The sequence below is a fragment of the Chelon labrosus genome (assembly GCF_963514085.1).
Source record: "Chelon labrosus genome assembly, chromosome: 3".
Classification (NCBI taxonomy): domain Eukaryota; kingdom Metazoa; phylum Chordata; class Actinopteri; order Mugiliformes; family Mugilidae; genus Chelon; species Chelon labrosus.
In genome coordinates, this window is record NC_140339.1 from 23,639,657 (window position 1) to 23,660,113 (window position 20,457).

A 20,457-nucleotide genomic window follows, 5' to 3' on the forward strand; every position below is an offset into this window, starting at 1 on the left:
TGGCATAAATACAGTTTGTCCTGATGTTTTGATTTATAACTCGTGCTTATTTCTATGCACAAGGTATTTATCTATATGGCTTGAAATGTGTATTTTGTAGGATACATATTGTTTATATTTAGGTATTATTTAAATACCCTATGTAGCTTCTTTAACTATTGATTCTCTCACCTTGGCTGTACATTGCATATCGTTTTATTGTTATATTAATTAGTAATTTAACAACAAAGAAAAAGTCACTGTAAGAAATAAATAAATAAATAAATAATAGTTATTGATGCAATCTCTCATCCATCCTGTGGGGGGCACTAACACACTCAGTGGCGTTGAAACAATAGAAGAAGAAGAAAAACAACCCAATGAAATTCTCCCTCATTCCATTGGTCTGCTGTGTTTGTCAGCTAAGAAAAAACTATTTTGATCAGCAATATTGACGTGGATGCGACTCATGAGCAGTGGGCCATGTCTACTCGGGCTCTGCGAAGGCTCAAAGGGAAACAGCGGGGTCAGGAGGCCTTGGACCTCGCGGATCTAACTTTAGGTGACAGTCCGGAGGAGGAACAGGCTGAGGGCGAAGAGGAGCAGCTGGACACGGCTAATGTTGCTCCCCCGTCTGACAGTAAAGGCAACAGCCGAAAGGCAAAGAAAAATAAGGCTCAGAAAAACGTCAGCAACATTTATGAACTGGTAATGAGCAAACTCCGCCTCACCTTCTATGTTTTCCACGTAACGTAATGCTATCGTGTCTTTCTGACTGTTTTCTGAACTGTTTACAGTTAGCTTTCAGTTGACAAACCCTGCATGCTAAAACAAGCTAGCCATGTGTCGTTAGCTTACTTCAAAGATTTTTTTTTTTTTACTAAACTCACCTAGATTACATTACACTCTAGGTTAATGTTAGATAACAAGGTGTGTGTGACATTAGAAAATTGTTAAGAAGCAGTCTGCACCATCAGTCTGAACGACAGAACAGCTCCTGTGATGTTTTGGTACCACACCGTGTTTGCTAACCTTTAAACTACAATCATAAAGTTACACATTATGAACGTCTCCCATGTTATCCTTCTTGTTCTAGTTTAATAAAGGTCCGTCTAAGATTAATATGGAGGTTAACATGTGTGGCCAGCAGTCACAGTTTGGATGAGACAAAATAACGTGGAGCTTATTGTGATACATGTTTAATTATATATATATATAATTAAACATAAAATAATATAACACAATATAAAAAGGGGGACACTTGATTTGAAAAGTTATCAAATTAATTTAGTTTTGTTTTTGCTTTATTATTTCTGATGCCCCATTATTAGATAGATAGATAGATAGATAGATAGATAGTTTCTTTATTAATCCCAAACTGGGAAATTTCTCTGTTGCAGCAGCAATGTACAGGCATTCAACCATACATAAATATAACAAAAGCTAAAATCAACAATAAAAATAAAATAAGTATACACAATATTAACAAGATTATAAGATAAGTGAATAAGTGAATATTAAAGGTGAATATTAAAAAGAAATGTTAAATTAGATTGCAATGAGGTGTACTGAATATAGGTAAGATTAAAAATTTACAGCCATTTACCCAAAACAAACATGTGCAAGAAAAAAAACAAAAGTCCAGAGTGTCATCTGTCACACACAGGCAGGAAAGATTTCCTGTAGCGTTCTTTGAGACGGAGAAGGTGCTCCGTTGTCTGTCTGTTGTGTGGTGGAGAGGGTGGTCAGGGTTATCCATGATTGATAACAGTTTGTTCAGAGTCCTCCTCTCCACCACTGATTTAAAAGTGTCCTGTCTGCAGCCAATAATATTGCCAGCCTTCCTGATCAGTTTGTTCAGTCTGTTGGCATCACTGGCTGTGATGCTGTTCCCCCAGCAGACCACAGCGGAGAAAAGGGTGCTGGCCACAACAGACTGGTAGAACATCTCCAGCATCTTGCTGCACACATTGAAGGACTTCAGTTTCCTCAGGAAATAGAGTCTGCTGCAGCCCTTCTTGTACACAGATCAAGCATTTAGTGAAGTTATGTCTCTGCGGTGTAAAATTCTGAGTTTTGATCGCCCTGTAACATCTGCCTGAGTATAGCAGTTTAAAAAGATAAAGTCCTGGATGAGGTGGCACTTTGAGGATACTATGGGCTCTTTTGAGGAAGCAGGAACTGTGTAGCTCTTCAGCTGATGGGTGATGAAGAAGAAGATTTAATGCAAGACTGTTATCTCACAATTCATTCTCTAGCATACCTAATGAACTGGCGGGGGAGTGTATCTATGCAGTTTAAAGGAACATTAATTCGGATATCGTATGAAACTTTAAATCTGAGCTCTGTAATTGTGATTTATAAATGTCATAAGCCTTTCATCATGCACATTTTTTAAAATCCTTTTTCTTCATGTTGAACACACAAAGTATGTCTCTGAAATGATGATTGTAGCACTGCTTTAACTAGTAACCTCACATCTTTACTAGATCTGTGATGCAGACATTGACGCAGAGAGAGTTTCCCCAGATGAAGAGGCCGAGAAAACAGCCAGAAAAAAAACGAGCGGCAATGAAAAGAATGATAACAGAAACACTGAGAAACCAGATCAGAAGCAGGAGGAAGTGCCCACTAAGGTAAAATATGCAATGTGAAATAAAGTTCTTTTCATAATCCTTCTAGTTTGCTTAAATGTTGTGATCTAAATTTAATCTGTTGCGCCTTTGTTATATAGTCAACGTCTGGAGACAGAGTTAAAAAGAAGAAAAAAAAGAAGAAGGCAAAAGTGACATCAGAAAATGGACGGGTAAGTGTCGAGAATTTGTCTTGTTTCCCACAGCTTGTTCATGCTGGGCCTTTTGTGCCTTTATTCCACCTCATCGTTCTTTGTGAAAGATTTGAAATTCACACTAAGGAGGGGGTCTTCTTAGTGGCATAATAGTGTGCTGTCTTTGTGAAATGGATTAATGTCTTGAGAGCCACACACTCACAATATATACAACTGTAATTCACCTTTGAAAGCAAGAAATTGTTAAATGTCTTACTGAGTTAATTGTGTTTTTTAACGATTTTTATATTAATTTCAGGAGGCAACTACAGAAGATAACATTGATTTACTGTTGGAGAACCTGGAGCAGTCTAATGGTTTGACTTTGCAAAATGAGGATTGCGGAGGCTCAGATAGAAGAACTGTGCTACACGTGGAGCACAGGTAAGGACACCAACTTTTCTCATGCAGACAATATACGTAAGTTCAGGTCAGATATCCTTTGTGTCATTATTTCATCTTTCAGACTTTATTTTTACCCACACTCAAAATATTTGTATTACTATGTAATTACAATACTTATTATGTTGGGTACAGTCAAGCATGGTTCAAAGTTTTCATACATATTAGTTAATCCTTTTAACTAGATATGCTAACTTGTGTTTGGTACCTTATTTACTCCAATATTTATTTATGTTATTCCCAAATTCCACCACTGGGTGGAGCCTGGCTCACACATGAAAAACAAATTCAGTGGAGGCTGTTGAAATCAGTGGTTGAACTGATGAATCAGTCAAGCATTTCAAAAAGTTAAAACATGTTGCAATATGTTGCACATTCTGCCCCAGAAACAATGACATTGGAGCAGGCGTTGTCCGTTAGCTGTCAAAGACAAATCAGCTGTGTTCCTGGCGAAGCGTCTGTTTTCAGTAATGGTACCACAGCGGTACAGAGCCCGCAGTTTGTGCACTTGTTTGGCAGATGAGTGGCCCCAGATAAATGTGCATACTCTGCACAGCTGTTATGTTGATGATGATATGCAGGAGATCTCTGATCTATTTCACTGAAATGTGCTTTCTGTGTAACTCACATGAGCCCTATTTGCCACTCTTGTGGGTTAGAGAATACAGTTAATCATGTAAAAGTTGGCTTTGCTTAAAACAAGAAAAAAAAGAAGTCTGAAATATCTATATTGAAAGATGTTTTCTTTCAAATGTATTTCTTCACTTTGTGCGCATTTATGTTCGTCTGTTGGAATTTGAAAGTTGTTTTCTGTTTAAATTCATTAGGAACCTCAACCCAGAAACAGAGCTGAAGAGATATTTTGGGGCTCGAGCTGTTCTCGGTGATCAAAGGTAAAAAAAAATTAAAAAATATGCAGTTAGGACAATATCTGTATACAATATATTCTTGTGCTTGTTCTTCTGTCAGACCTCGACAGAGAAACAGGCAGTTTCACCGTACCACTTGGATGACAAGTCCTAAGGACACCTGGCCTCGCTTCAGCCGCCCAGGTTTTTATTTATTTATTTATTTATTTATTTATTTATGAAACTGTGTGTCAGTTTTAATTACTCATCTTCATACCATGACACTATTGGGCAAACATAAAACATCAATTACTTTTACACAACTTAAATCTTGCCTGTGGCTTGAGATGTTTTTACAATGAAATCTGTATGGGTTTTGCGGTGTCCCAGTGCTCTTTTAGATTCATACACCAATCAAGACACTTTTAATGACCGTTTATTGGATTCATGCAGTATAAAGTCTAAATTGTGCAAGGATAGAACAGTTGTGTATGTTATTTGCACGTGTCCACATCTGAATTGACAAAGCAAGAAAAAGAAAATTTGAAAAGGACATATTTATTGGTATCAAATGATGTATTAGTTTAACGCGTAATGCAACACATTATGTCAATTTGGAGCTCTTTATACTTTCAGTTTTTAATGTGTTGTACATAAAATCAAACTGACAAGCACATTATAGCCCTAAGCACTTTTAAATATTTCTTCACCTCGTGGCCTGATGGAGCACAAGCATGTATTCATCAGTGGTGAGAGCTACATACTACCTCACTGGCACTAGATGTTCTTGTGGTACTGACGTCATTGCAAAGACTGCCCGATTATGAACACACTCAAAGTCACCATTGATTTGTTTCATATATACTTTCTGTTAAGTGTTCAGGTATTGGTAACTCTGCTTGATGTCTCCACAGGAATCTCAATGGCTTTACTGGAGTCGAAGGATGGTGTTCAGTACTTTACCTTTGAGCACAGTCGGGACTACCAGCAAGTACAGTTCAAGTTCCTGGATGCTGTTGAGTCCATGGATCCCAACAACATTGTGGTACAAAGTTCATCTTCTGGTTATGTTACTGAGCAGGGCATACTTGCACACTCCGCCACACGACTAAGTTCATGAAAGCAGCACCCTATGTATGTATGTATGTACTTCCATCAATATGACCATTATCTCTTCCTCGTTTCTCCCCAGGCCCTGCTGCAGCTTAACCCTTACCACATTGACTCCTTACTGCAGCTTTCGGATGTCTGCCGAATACAAGAGGACCAGGAGATGGCCAGGGACCTCATTGGTAAGTGTTGTCAGACAATTACTCAGTGATTCCCCTGTACACAATCACAGCCTGTAGTTTATTGTTGTAGTTTATTCTCCGACAAGGGGTCTATGCAGAGCCAGCACTGTAGGCGGCTACGCCGGTGTCAGCGTTTATACTTGGGTCACGACCACACTTTAGTTAGGGCGCATAAACACATGACTTGTACCGCATTCACTGCAACACCTACATCGCAGAACGCATTTGAATAGATGCTGTGTAGCAGACGGACCATCATTGGCCTAGCCGTATGGCACAGATCTGATGCTAAACCTTAAATTTTGCTTTAAAGTGACCTCGCTCCCCATCATGAGCCTTCTCTCCTACTCTCTGTCCTCACACATAAATCCACAATTAAGTCGTTCTCATTCACACTATTTTCTGTTTCTTTTGTCAGACAGCAGAACAGAGTCGAAGCTGGTTACATGTTCACTAGTCGTTTCCAAGCTGCTGATTTGCGTCACTAAAACACAAGACACATAAATTAAAGAAAACGGTTGTGCTGTGAAATCTCTCTGTGTGAAATGGTCGCACAGAGAGAACAACAGAAGGAATGTCTTCCTTATATTTTGCTGTCACACAGCTCACAGCCTCCAATGTTTAGTGCAGTTCTCAGAGCAGAGTTGATAGAAGTCGAACCCACTGTCTGATATTTGAGCTTTGGCCTTCAAAGATTCAGGATGGAATGTTGGACCAGAGTTTGGTATTTCTGTCAATATTAAAACCAGCACTGATGTTTTTCCTTAGTTTAATCATATTATTGTGTTCACCCCTCAAAAAGCATGTTTAAGTGTGCAGTACCTGTTTAAAGCCAGCCTACAGTGTATAGGTGTATGATGATGATTCTGATGACTTAAAGTTGTTATCCAATATTACACCTAAAAAAGATTTGCCTCAAGGCTGCTTCAACGCTGACGTTTTCAAACTAAAATAGAAGCTCACTTGATTGTTCTTCAGAACAGCCAGTCATGCTTTTCTGTTTTGGCTGGCTTAATACACAATCCCCTTCTGTTTCAATTGTATCCTTTTTATAGACAACAGACATGAAATAATACAGTCCCTCTACAGATTTAAGTGCAAGTCTGTTTTTTATCACGACTAAGAAGACCAGACATATTTACTGAAATATTTTTTGTTGAGTGCATGAAAATAATTTTGTTGCTATTAACATTTGAAGGACTGTCATGTTGCTGCAGAGTCAGCTTGATTTCATTGGTATTATTGATCAGTTTTAATCATATCAGTGATATCAATATCTATCAGAAACAAATATTATATATGACTATACACCGGTCAGCCACAACATTAAAACCACTGACAGGAGAAGTAAATAACATTGTCCATCTTGTGACAATACAATGTTCTGCTGGGAAACTTTTGGACCTGGCATTCATGTGGATGTTACTTAGACATGTACCACCCCCTTAGACCAGACCAGGCACCCCCACCCCATAGCAATGACACTCCTTGATGGCAGCAGCCATCCCCAGCAGGATGCAGCCTGACACAGACACACACACAAAAATGGTTTAGGAACAACTAAAAAAACATGAAAAACAGCACAAGGTATTGACCTGGCCTCCAAATTCACTAGATCCCAAACTGATAAGTATCTGTGGGATGATCCACAGAGACCCCTCCCCTCAACCCATAGGACCCAAAGGCCCCCACTAACAACATTATGTTGCCAGACACCACAGGACACCCTCAGAAGGTCCATGTCCATTCGCTGATGCGTCACAACTGTTTTGGAGGCACAAGGGAGACCTACACAATATTAGGAAGGTGGTCATATCTGTCAATATTGATTAGTGTGGACTACATTTGTGTTTAGCGGAGAGATAATCTGAACTATCTTTAACTTACAAGTCAAATTCATGTTGCATGCAAAGCACAATGCAAGTTTTATTTTCACAGTCCCCCTCCTCAACAGCTTCCTGTATCTAGAAGAGTTTATGTCAAACGCTAGAGGGATAATTTAACAAAGGACATCTGTCTTCTTCCTTGTGTAATTAAACTGCATGCTATCTGCTGAACTTTAACATAAGCCACAAAGGTAAGGCAGGTTGCTTTCAGTTCTGGCATTCCTGCCCTGGGATGATTTGATTGTATGGGAAGAGAAAGAAATTTCTCCAATATTTTATATCAGTGCTTACCGGTGTTCGCCATAAATGAACACGTTTTTTCTGTTTCCTCATTGAGAATGTTGTGCCTTTTGTCATGGATATAAATGAGAACTATGATTGTCTTTTTTTCAGAGAGGGCCTTATACAGCTTTGAGTGCGCCTTTCATCCTTTGTTCAGTCTGACATCAGGTGCCAGCAGACTGGATTATCTGAGACCAGAAAACAGGTTGGCTGGCTCTTTTACCCCTCCTTTTACACATCTTGCTTTTGTGAAGCATCAGTTGCAAACTAGACAATTGTTTTCAACTTAAATCATATTTTATGGTTCCAGCCATTCAGTAATTCAATAATCCTTGTTTTCAGAGCGTTTTATCTGGTCCTTTATAAGCACATGATTTTCCTGGAGAAGAGAGGATGCCCACGGACTGCTTTGGAGTACTGCAAACTGATCCTGAGGTACGATAAGAAACACTTGATGTGGAAAAGGCGGGCTATATACACTATATTACCAAAAGTATTCGCTCACCTGCCTTTACTCATTCTATGAACTGAAGTGCCATCCCATTCCTAACTCATAGAATTCAATATGATGTCGGTCCACCTTTTGCAGCTATTACAGCTTCAACTCTTCTGGGAAGACTGTCCACAAGGTTGAGGAGAGTGTTTATAGGAATTTTTGACCATTCTTCCAAAAGCGCATTGGTGAGGTCACACACTGATGTTGGTCGAGAAGGCCTGGCTCTCAGTCTCCGCTCTAATTCATCCCAAAGGTGTTCTATCGGGTTCAGGTCAGGACTCTGTGCAGGCCAGTCAAGTTCATCCACACCAGACTCTGTCATCCACGTCTTTATGGACCTTGCTTTGTGCACTGGTGCACAGTCATGTTGGAAGAGGAAGGGGCCCGCTCCAAACTGTTCCCACAAGGTTGGGAGCATGGAATTGTCCAAAATGTTTTGGTATCCTGAAGCATTCAATGTTCCTTTCACTGGAACTAAGGGGCCAAGCCCAGCTCCTGAAAAACAACCCCATACCATAATTCCTCCTCCACCAAATTTCACAGTTGGCACAATGCAATCTGAAATGTACCGTTCTCCTGGCAACCTCCAAACCCAGACTCGTCCATCAGATTGCCAGATGGAAAAGCGTGATTCATCACTCCAGAGAACGCGTCTCCACTGCTCTAGAGGCCAGTGGCGGCGTGCTTTACACCATTGCATCCGACGCCTTGCATTGCACTTGGTGATGTGTGGCTTGGCTGCAGCTGCTCGGCCATGGAAACCCATTCCATGAAGCTCTCTGCGTACTGTACTTGGGCTAATCTGAAGGTCACATGAAGTTTGTAGCTCTGTAGCAATTGACTGTGCAGAAAGTCGGCGACCTCTTTGCACTATGCGCTTCAGCATCCGCTGACCCCTCTCCGTCACTTTACGTGGCCTACCACTTCGTGGCTGAGTTGCTGTTTTTCCCAAACGCTTCCATTTTGTTATAATAGAGCTGACAGTTGACTGTGGAATATTTAGGAGCGAGGAAATTTCACGACTGGATTTGTTGCACAAGTGGCATCCTGTGACAGTTCCACGCTGGAATTCACTGAGCTCCTGAGAGCGGCCCATTCTTTCACAAATGTCTTGTTTCACAGTCTGCATGCCTGAGTGCTTGAATTTATACACCTGGGGCCAGGCCAAGTGATTAGAACACCTGATTCTGATCATTTGAATGGGTGAGCGAATACTTTTGGTAATATAGTGTAGTTCAAAGTGTGAAAAAAATCAAATTCTTCTGAGAGATTACACAGGCTTCACTAAAAGACCAACCAAGTTTTTACATTGATTACAGTCGTCTTTTTATGACCAACTTATCCACTCAGATGGCATACATTCTCTCTGACCAGCTATTTATTTCTACAGAGAGAAGGAAGGTGGGAGTTTAGACACCGTTTGTCTCTGTTGTGTCTTTATTTTCTTTGACATCACGTTGAGAAGTATTGCACATGATCACATGGCTTGCAAGCTAAACAAAAAGAACTCTTACTTCCCTAAATAACATAATCACCACATCAGGAGTCATTAGACTTGCATGATAGTCTTCAAAGACCCAAAAGATTGTTTTTACTCTGCCAGCAGTATCTCTGTTCAGGCACCTTCTCACGTGTGTGTGGGGAGGGTGACTACTATTCAAAAATGTAATCCTTCAAATTATTCATGAAGTTAAATATAACTAAACACGTATTTTGTTCAAGGACTTTCAAATGCACTACTTTCTTGCTGACAGGGGTGGTTTCTCAAGACATGTCAGTGCTTTTCCTCTTTTATGAAGGTATTTAACAGTCATATTTGGGCCAGTGTAAGATAAGTTGTCTAACCCTGATGACACACATGATAAAATAACTTAGATTTGCATGGTGATATAATCCATCTACAGTCCGTGTAATTGTTTTTGCGTCATGTTGCATAAAGCCTGGTATAGATGCCACACAAAAGGCTGTCTACTGTAGCTCCGTCTTTGCAGCCTATCCACATAATGTTCAGCGTTTATCAAGGATTCTCATCAAACCCTGACTTCCTGACCTTTTCCTAACAGTTATGGTCTGGTCCTTCTGTAAACCAGCAGTGTGGGAATAAAATCTGATGCTTGTCCCTCCAGCAGTTCTTAAATCACTGTTTGCTTGAAATGTGATCAGTAACAGAATCTTAAAAAAAAAAAAAAAAAATGCAATCCCAGCTATTATATGATTTAAAATAAAAACAATGCAACAACAATTATATATTTATTATCAAATTTCCTGTACTAACTATGTATTTGACGGAATACCAAAACGTAGTTAACAGTTACTGTCGGTAGCCATTTGTGCAGCAGGCTGACGACTTGCAGCATGGATGGTCAGCTGATTAGCTGCTTCAGTGTTTACTCAGAACATCTAACACAGCTATGGTGTCTTGGTCCCATCTGAAGAGTGTGAAGTTTTTAATGTAAGATAAATGTCAGCTAAGCCAACTGTGCCTATATCCCTTAGGGGTTAGGGTAAGTCTGCACATTGTCTCCAGGTTGTTTTTAAAGGCCCACCCTAGAGAGTGGGAGGAGGCTTTTAGTTGTATTTTGATTCAGATATTTAATGAGTATCTTCTTTTGTCAAGTGATCATCTGCTTGTGATTTTGTCTGCCACCCTTATTAGTTTGGACCCAGACTCTGACCCGCTGTGCATGCTCCTGCTGATTGATTTCCTGACACTACGTTCCCGAGAGTACCGGTCTCTCCTTCAGTTATACCAGGACTGGGAGGTAAAGTGTTGTGTTGTGTGCAATATTTATGTGTTTGCCCGTCCCTGCCAACTCTTCAGTCTGACACAGAAATTGTTATGTATTGTTATTCATTTTCAGGTACACAGAAATTTGTCTCAGCTGCCAAACTTTGCATTCTCCACTGCACTTTGCCATTTCCATCTCAGTCAACAGGAGGATATGGATCCTGAAGAAAGTGGCAAACTAAGACAAAAAGCTGACGAGATGCTGCAGAATGCTCTCATCATGTTCCCTGGAGGTTAGACTTTTAGAAATGCAATAGTTCATAAATACGAAGTATAAATATTTGGCAGATATTTGATAGTGCATTTTGTTTATGTTGCTGTAAATATGTTTTCTACAGTCTTGATGCCCTTACTGGACCTGTGCACTGTACAGGCCGATGCCGCAGTCACCTCCCATAGCTTCTTTGGCCCAAAGAGTCAGATAGGGTAATGTGTACTGTTGTGTTGCATAAACCAGCATGACTGCAACACATGTTTTTCTCTAATACTCAGCTCACTATACTTTCTCTGTCTCTAGGCAGCCACCGGCCCTGGCTGAACTGACAGCTCTGTATGTGGGGAGAACTCACAGCCTGTGGAGGGAGGCGGTAGTAATGGTTTGGTTGGAAGAGTGTGTGAAGGAGGTGCTGCGTCGAGTTGATGCCAAAGACCCTTTAGTGGAGGACTGCCAAAACAAGTAAGATGTCAGCTTTTTGCTCTGATGCCACTAGTTATAGTCACACTACAGACTTTCATTAATTACTAAACTAATGACGTCAAGTGCTGAGGATATGGAGCAGGTATTTACTGGGAAAATCCTAAGTGGCTTACATCATGACAGAGATTTGGTCACCAGTGTAATGGGTCTTACCTCAGTACTTCAGTTTCCTATAGTATTGACAAAGTTGCCCTCAACACCTTCACCATTGTTTTCTTCTAGGAGAAAGCAGAGGTACCAGAGTGCCCCAAGGAACATCCATCGCCACGTCCTCCTCTCTGAGATCAAAGAAGCCACCTCAAGTCTCCCTCTAGTAAGAAATGGCCGGCAACCACATGTTATCTGATGTCAGGGCTCACAGACAGCCAAGTGCTGGCCCAGTGATAGTCCATCATAATGGAAACTCGCTTAACTTGACCACTTAACACCTCTTTTCCTTCTCCGTGCACACTGGAATTTGGTGAAGTTGCGCCAGAAATCCTGACAATTATAAGAACTGTGCCATACACACGATCCTCCCAAAGTCTTTTTGGTGGGACATCAGACCTTGTGACTCTTTCCAGTAACTTGATTCCACATCTGGCCTTTTAAGTATAATCATCTCTGGAGCGTAAATGCTTGTCTGCACTCATGGATCTCTAAGGGATTGTAAAGTCACACATTTAATTTGTTTATTATCCTCAGGAGGTAACCACTCAGCCTGTGATGGGTTTTGACCCTCTTCCTCCGCTAGACTCGGTGACATCGTATACCCGACCAGAGAGGTAAAGAAGACCCATACATGTGTGCACCTGAAATTTTGCTGTGTACAAAACAAACGTGCTTACTGTGTGTTCTCTGTGGTTTTGATGGCGTATAGGCAGCATGTTGGAGCCTCCAATGAGAGTACATTCTCACTCTTTTTCCGATCTTTGCTGCCAAACTTCAACCTTCAGGTGAGTTGCATGGATCAGGTGAAAGACCTACATTACTGTCGTCTTCCACGAATTTAAAACAATATTTCAGTGGTTGCAAAGAGCAAAACATGCATAAAACCAAAGAGCAAACACTGTTGATGTAATCAGTGGATATCTGCACAGACATTGAAGAGTGGATACTAAAGAACCCATGGTTTGCATGTGGAGATACCATGTGATAAACAGCTGTTAAACCTTGCAAACAAACCTCATTTGTCTCTTAATTTATTTGTGAGAGTGCACAGAATTAGTGAACAAATCACCATAAGTTACCATGCTCCAAACAGTGTCGCCTGATCCAGTGATATATTTTCCTCTTGATGCTCACATTTTTCTGCAGCCTCAGAGTTGTTTGATGTTGTGGAGTTTACCGGCCCTAATTACTTAAGGAACACAAAGGGGTTTGTCTCTGCAGCATTTGAATAACAGAGGAGCCAGAAAGGCTTAGCTTTGTCACCAAAAGCAAAAAAAAAAAAAATGTTACGTGGAGGCGGGTCTTTTAAGACTGACTAGTGTAGATTTTAATAGCCTCATCATAACTTATGATTTGATGTATTATTTTGAGTGCCTTCTGTAATTATTGTGGATGGCATCGGTGTCAAATCAGCGATTACAACTGCCTGGAGCAAAGCCTCATTCAGTTTAGCTTTGACATTTGTTTTTTTTTTCTGGTATTATTATTTATTATAATTTGTGCCTATGCCCTCTTTCTGAAGCCACTCTAACGAGTTTTTATGACAATCGTATCGCCTCCAAAACTGGAGATGTGATCATATAATAAGCCTCAATTCAATGCTCTAATGAGAGATTAGAAACACCACCCACTCTCCCTCCAAAAAGCACAGTGCATCTCAAACCCTGGTTTTCTGTTTAAGGATTACAAAAATACCACACAGATAAACCCATTCAGTAGTGGCTCCCTGCAGGGCTAGTAGAGCCATCTGAACGAGTAAGAGATCTGGGAAAGCATTTTAACACACAACCTTGACTGATGGAAGATTTCCTCCAAGGACCCATGGTTACCCTAAGGGGATGACAACTGCAAAATATCAAAGAAGGCATATGATCTCGTTACAGTTAATTCTGTTCACCATTTCTAAATGTGTCAGTTAAAAGGAATACAATAGTGACATTCATATAGGCCTAGTGCAAAGTTGTTTGTGGGCCTTTGCTTTGCTCCCTCTTCACTAATAATAAACTTTGACCTTTATATTTATTCGTTAAAATGTACAGGATCTATTTTATAAGGAACCCTCGCTGAGCGGTTTTCATCTATTTCTACAAAATTTCATTGTGATATTTTGAGGTCTATAACCACCTCACTTTACAGCTGTTCCAGCAGCATACAGTATATTGCAGTAACTTTATAAAAGAGATGTCACGTAAAAGACGCAGACATCAGAATCTCTGGCTTTGTGTGGCTTTCAGTGTTTATCCTCGTGGACTAAAGTGTGGCCGCCGGGGCGCAATGTACATTATTTTATGTTTGAGACATTTAAAATAAAGTAGGGAATCCTGTGAAATCTTTTTTTTATCAAAAAGTGATCGTTACTTTGAAGTTCTCTAAACAATATGTCTTCATAAGTTTGAAAAAAATATTTTTTGAGTGTAGGAATTCATAAGTTCATATTGAAATTTGTTTAAATGTCATATTTGAGGTTAGGGGGTTTTATCACATATAGTAAACCACTACATTTTGTCACAAAGTTGATCTAATCTTGACCAATCATCCTTGATCTTTATCCTCCACAGCAACAAATCAGTGGTTTCCCTTTACGCTGATTCATTTCATATGGTTTGCTCACTCTTAGTTGCCACAGTATGGACTGGGAAGTTTGTATGAAAGAGAGCAAATGTGCATAAAGACCATTTAACATCTTGGCCAACATCTTCTGATGTGGTGAAGGACTGAGACATAGTTTTAGCACTTTCAGTCTAGTGAAACCTGATGTGTCCATCACTTCTAGTTCTCCCTGCAGTTAACATCAGGTGTGTTTTACAGTGTTTCGATATTTCAAAATGTCAGCTCTCACTGCTTTTTAAGTGACTGTAGACAGAGCTGCTGTAGATCCATACATAATAACAGTAGCAGTATTGTTGGCATTTGTCTAAAATATGATTAGATATAGACAATTATCTGAAACAAGATTTTATTTGATATGTCGAGAGAAATAATCTGCATGTAACCCCTCTACAATGAGTAGCTCTCTGAGAGGTTTTGTGCTTATCCAGAGGGGTGACAGGCAGGGCGATCAGACTCAGACTCAGTGGTTGTCACGTATAAGGAGTGTGATTTTAACAATGTAGAGCTCAGTATTGGAAAAACACTACAATAAATTACCACACAATGAATCTTGTATTTTTACAATTAGTGATTTTCTAACAACTCTTTGATAACTTATACTTCGTTAGCATGCACTGACATCAGCATCAGTAGAAATCAGTAGACAAATTTGTTACATACACTTTTGTTGATGTGTGATATGGAAGTTTTCTTTGGCATAGTCTATCTGGTGCTTGACTTTTTGGGGCTATGTTATTCTAGATGCGTATTTGTATCTAGTCTCGTGTCTAGTCTATGTCTATTACTGCTGTCCCAGTAACGTTAGATGACAGCTGGGACGCACAAAAACACTCAGTAAGATTAAATGTCCTGATGAAACCTGATTTGGATGTTGATTACCATGGCAACAGTTGTCAGCTGTAAATGTGGACATGCCTTCATTCCTACCATTGGGTTCCTGTAATGTGACATGGACACAGGGGACAAACATGTTGTACGGACGGTGATTTCATCAACCAACTGTTTAAATGTAGAACGCATGCACCGCTCCAATCATAAAAGATGAGCTGGGTGTGATATACATTAGCATTATTTAAAGGAAAAAAGAGATATTCAAAGGCTTTTGCAAAAATTAAATTGTACAGTATTATGGAGTAAAAATGTCAGGTTTAATAAAAGACACTACAGTAACCTAATTTTATGACTTTAGAAGAACCTCAGTGGTAGTACAAAAAAAACATTGTGTTAGATAGCAATGTACAGTAGTGTCTACATAATATGGTTTTGGAGCTTTGCCACAAGGATAAATATCACTGTGTTTTTTCACAATGTCTACTACTGCTGACTAATATAGATTATGTCCAAGCCGTCTTGTTCCTGTAAAAGATGCTGCTGGTAGCACATTAAGCACAAAATGAGTCTGGTGTATGTCCCAAAAAGGGTTAAACAAGAGGCAGCATTAGAAAATGACCAGAACAGTGTGTTGTCAGGAGATCATAAATGTCACGCATTTTGTCTGTTGTGTCATTGCGTGTCAGTGGGTAGTACAAGCCTACAAGCCAATCCCTGCCAGACGATTAGACATGTGCTGTATATGGTACAGCCACCCATAAAGTTGATGATCTTGTGAGTGAGCTATATGCTTAACCAATGTGCCAAAGGCATGTTTCCATCAGGACAGTTCATCCCAACCTAATCAAGTTTTCCACTTATAGAGAGGAAGAGATACAGTATGGATAAAAGAAATATAGTTAAAACTGAATAAGATAAACTACAAAGCTGTTCTTTGTGATACTGAAGTAGAGTTATGTAGTATACAGTATCTAGATTAAGTGATGTCTCCCTCACTATTAAGGATGGACCAAGGCAGGAGGACGGCCTAGAAGTGGCTCGAGCTGGTCAGGAGCTCAACCAGGAAGTCAATCGCCTGATGGTGGCAATGAGGGACATGCTGGCAAACATCCGGTTTCAGGAGCCACCAAGAGAGGACAACCCGTACAGAGACGATGAGGAATGGGACTGAGACGGAGGTGGAATGAGTTTTGAATGAAGAGGAATAAAATAGACACTTAAAAAATTAAATGCTGTTTATAATTAAGAAAAGAAGAGATAGAGTGGGACGTCTGAATAGTATTTTTATTTTTTTTTCTTGGCTCTCTGAGTGTTTTTTTTTTTTATGTTCACAAACACACAATTAACTGTTTTATGAAGTCAGAACAAGGCTCAAACAGCTCTTATGTTTAGGAGACATTCTGGGTTAAAGATTCAAAAAGTGGCGTGACAGCCCCAGGGAACTATTTTTGCAACAGAAGAGTAAAGAAAGATTTTATTCCCACTGACCTGGTCTGACAAATTCTGTCATTTAAAACAAACCTAGGGGAAATCAGTTTGGCACATTAAAATCTGTGTTAATTATCAAAGTCTGAAAAGGTAACATTTTAAATCTTGCTTTGCTTGATTATTAAAACAATGTCACAATCATACCCTCCCTTTAGGGCATCTTTATTTAGATAAAAGTGACTTTTTAATTTATGACCTTCTGTTGAAACACATTCTTCAGAACACAAGATAGATTGTGTGTATTTTCACAGGGATGCTGTAACATCTTTTACAAACCCACTCTTTTATAAATGACTGCATACATCAGGACTTTTTACCAAATAATTAGCTAAAACAAAAATACAGGAGGAAAGCAACACTTGTTAGTGAAATGGAACATATTAAACACTTGACTACTAAAAATGAAGCAGAGAATTGCATCACTGTATCTTGGGAAACTGTATATTTAGTTATTTCTGATTGCACAAGTAATCACAAACAAACCTTAGTGAGATCCTTATGGAAATGAACTTGATTCTACTGTGGCCTGTTGTGGAGGCATTCATGAGTGGATGGCTCCTCAGTTGACATATTTCATTTTAGAGCTTTTATGATTGGATCTAATTCACACACGACTGTCTACAACAATGCAACTGGACTTTTTTTTTTACGTTGTTTCTCTACTAAACTAAACTAACGTAAATTCACAAAGCCAGTTGAGCTGAAGTCCTGTTGCCTTGTCTTAGCCTTGTTTCAAATTTTACCATGACCTGCTAGTTTACCAGAGGTGAAGAGGGGAATGGCTATCAGAGGATACGGAGTAGCCCACAACCCCTGCTGGGGGGTAACCAGGGTATTTATAGTTCTATGAATTCATCGTCACATTTCGGAAGAATGAAACTGAGTCTTTGAGGCTCTGAAGAAAATTTTTTGATGCTCCAGGTAGAAAAGAAACTTTGTGCACAGAGGAGGAATTGCATTCGAAACAAGAAAGCAATCAACTGTGAGGACAAATATGGATTACCACTGAAGTGTCCTCGTTGGTGAGCACTGAAGGGACTGTCAGTGTACCTATAAGTCTTTGTGTAATTACACTTATTGCCAGAGAGGGGAGACACATTGTAACTTTAATCTTTTTAAAAAATAACTTTTTTTCAGATAATCATTTCATTTGAAAACTGCAGTCTGGAATAGGCTCTGATTCTCACTTACATTATTGATTTACTATTCTTCATCCTGTGTTTTTTACTCTTATGTAAATCATACCATTACTGCTGGATGTCCGTAGCTTTCCTGCTCTGCTATGCTCCCTCACTCTATCTCTCTGTTTGGCAGTGATTCTCACATTTTAATTTGAGCTGACAAGCTCACCAATATTGAATTATTTGTGGCTTGTTCGACCCAATAAAACTAAAGAAAAAAAAACTCCCACTGGTCTGCTGCTGTCTATCATGTTGCGTTCAGGCCTATTGTATGTCAGGTGTTTTTTAGGTTTTGTGTACTCATGACTACACTGGATGAAAGCTCCTGCGCTGAACCTGAAACCTGGGGATATAACTATATTCTGCCAACAAATTATTTAGCATTTGTTTATTTCTTCTCCAAGTCTTTCACTCTTTTGCTCTTGTCTTCCTGTTTTTTCAGATAGTTCTCTTTTAGGTAAAATGCTAAGAATCTGCCTCCTCGTGCTCATTTTTCTTTCTTCTCGTCAGACTTTTCAAACTAAAACAATGTACCTATCACTTTAAGCCAATGTTTTACTGTACGCTTCACCTTTCTCTCCTTTTTCCTTTTCAGCCTCCAATAGTACGCTTGTGTTTCAGCATAAATGTGAAATGTTAAACACCCAATCTGAATTCTTCTCAGTCAAATAGAGGACTCAATTTGAGATAGTGAACAGTCTCGACTTGTACTGTAGCTGTCGTACACCAAATCCGTTGCTCAGTGAGCCACATGATGTGGGTGTCTGTGCTTGATGGTCAAATAAAGTCATTGTTTGTAGTTCACCTGGAGCTATGGTTGAGGTTGTGGGAGCATTTCATGTGATCCTTCTGCTGTATAGAAAGGCTTTCACACGATGGCCTCCAACGGAGCTGGCGGAGTCGTAAATCTATAGGTATTCAAAATGTCAGCATGCCCTCAGTCTCTGAATTTAATAAACAGTGTAATAAAAATATTTATTATAAGCCGTTCATTTAATTCATGATTAATCCTGAAAATATGCAGATTATTTGGTCAGGCTAAGGTGAAGTTTTCAAGTCACCGAACAGTGAAAAAAATTATTTAATTAATTTTATAATGACTTCAAGTAAAGCGTCAAATTCTCACATCTGAGAAACTAAAGCAACACAGTGTTTGGTACTTCTGTCAAGGGAAAAAATGTAGTTGATTAATACAGGTCCTTATAAGGCATTGTCTTATATGACTGATCACAATCACTGGTCACAATTTTGATGACATCCATGAACAGAATTTAAAACTGTGGGCTATAAATCTAATAGGGTATTTTATAAAGATCTCTTAAAAAACAAAACTATCTGTTAAATATGAATTGTGCCATTGTATCATCCTTCTCAATCCTCATATTGTCATAAAATACAAATTCATCAGTTAACATTAACAACCTTCTTTGCTGCGGTTAAAATTCAGAAACTTTAAATGACTGCAGTTATTTATACTGGACCGCTCAAATTCACCTGTCATGTCTGTGTATTGTAGCAGAAAATGGTTTGAGATATCTTGTAACACCACATATTCCTCACTATGTCTGTGATTACATGCTGATCTATAGGGAAAAACATGAACATGAATAGTCTGCTGTTTGGTCTTCTCCTTTAACAACAGTTGCAGTGTTATCCAAAGGAAAACAGCTCAATGAGTTGTTCCACATGTGTTTTTTTTCCTTTGGGTCAATGACACTGCATGTGTCACAAGTTTTAAAAGCTGTCCCACCTATGATTTATTCAGCTTTGCTCTTTGACCTGACCCACACACATTACTGTACAGTAATAGATGTGTTTATGTTTATCAAATCACCTCATATTAAGGTGTCTGGGCTTGATAGCCTCCAAATGTGCTGTCATTTGGCTCAGGAGAACAATCTGTTCTGGTTAACCTTGTTAGCATTGCCACTTACATATTGACAAAACAAGACATGTTTCTATGACAACAGGACATTGTTAGTGGGGGCCTTTGGGTCCTGTGGGTTGAGGGGAAGGGCCTCTGTGGATCATCCCACAGATAATTGATCAGTTTGGGATCTAGTGAATTTGGAGGCCAGGTCAACACCTTGTGCTGTTTTTCATGTTTTGTTTTTTTTGTTTTGTTTTTTTAGTTAAACCATTTTTGTGTGTGTGTCTGTGTCAGTCTGCATCCTGCTGGGGATGGCTCCTGCCATCAGTGTCATTGCTATGGGGTGGGGGTGCCTGGTCTGGTCTAGGTGGGTGCTACATGTCTAAGTAAAATCCACTCAAACGCCAGGTCCAAAAGATTCCCAGCAGAACATTGCTTTGTCACAAGATGGTCAATGTTATTTACTTCAGTGGTTTGTCAGTGGTTTTAATGTTGCGGCTGATCGGTGTACATAGTACACGGGGCTGTGAGATTCATCACAAACTGTGCATATCTTTCTCACCATTGTGTCTTATACACGCCGCCTTAGCCACTGGTATGTTTTTATTTACAAATCCATTCTTGGCATGATTCTGACATATTTATCTTCTCTTTTAAACTTCAGATGTGGAAAATGCAGTTTCCGTTCTAAGGACGTGCTACAATTTGTGGTTCCAAAGGTACGGACTGAATTGGGAAAGACAGCTTTTAGGTTTTCTGCTCCTGCTGCTAATCTCAGACTTCAAACTTACTATGTCTGAACAAAAATCTTTTGAGTACTTTGTCTGTCT

At 39.5% G+C, this 20,457-nt stretch overlaps 1 protein-coding gene across 1 annotated transcript; it reads left to right on the forward strand.

The window, feature by feature from the left end:
* The first annotated feature begins 351 nt into the window (after nucleotides 1-351).
* tcf25 (TCF25 ribosome quality control complex subunit) lies at nucleotides 352-18,656 on the forward strand. The gene is made up of 18 exons (XM_084541594.1): nucleotides 352-687; nucleotides 2,469-2,615; nucleotides 2,714-2,785; nucleotides 3,066-3,190; nucleotides 4,036-4,101; nucleotides 4,178-4,260; nucleotides 4,971-5,101; nucleotides 5,249-5,348; nucleotides 7,628-7,721; nucleotides 7,859-7,951; nucleotides 10,669-10,774; nucleotides 10,874-11,033; nucleotides 11,139-11,226; nucleotides 11,318-11,476; nucleotides 11,720-11,810; nucleotides 12,182-12,261; nucleotides 12,357-12,432; nucleotides 16,092-18,656. Exons 1-18 carry the CDS (start codon nucleotides 463-465, stop codon nucleotides 16,257-16,259), a joined length of 2,064 nt encoding a protein of 687 aa, XP_084397720.1. The 5' UTR covers nucleotides 352-462; the 3' UTR covers nucleotides 16,260-18,656.
* Nucleotides 18,657-20,457: the final 1,801 nt, after the last annotated feature.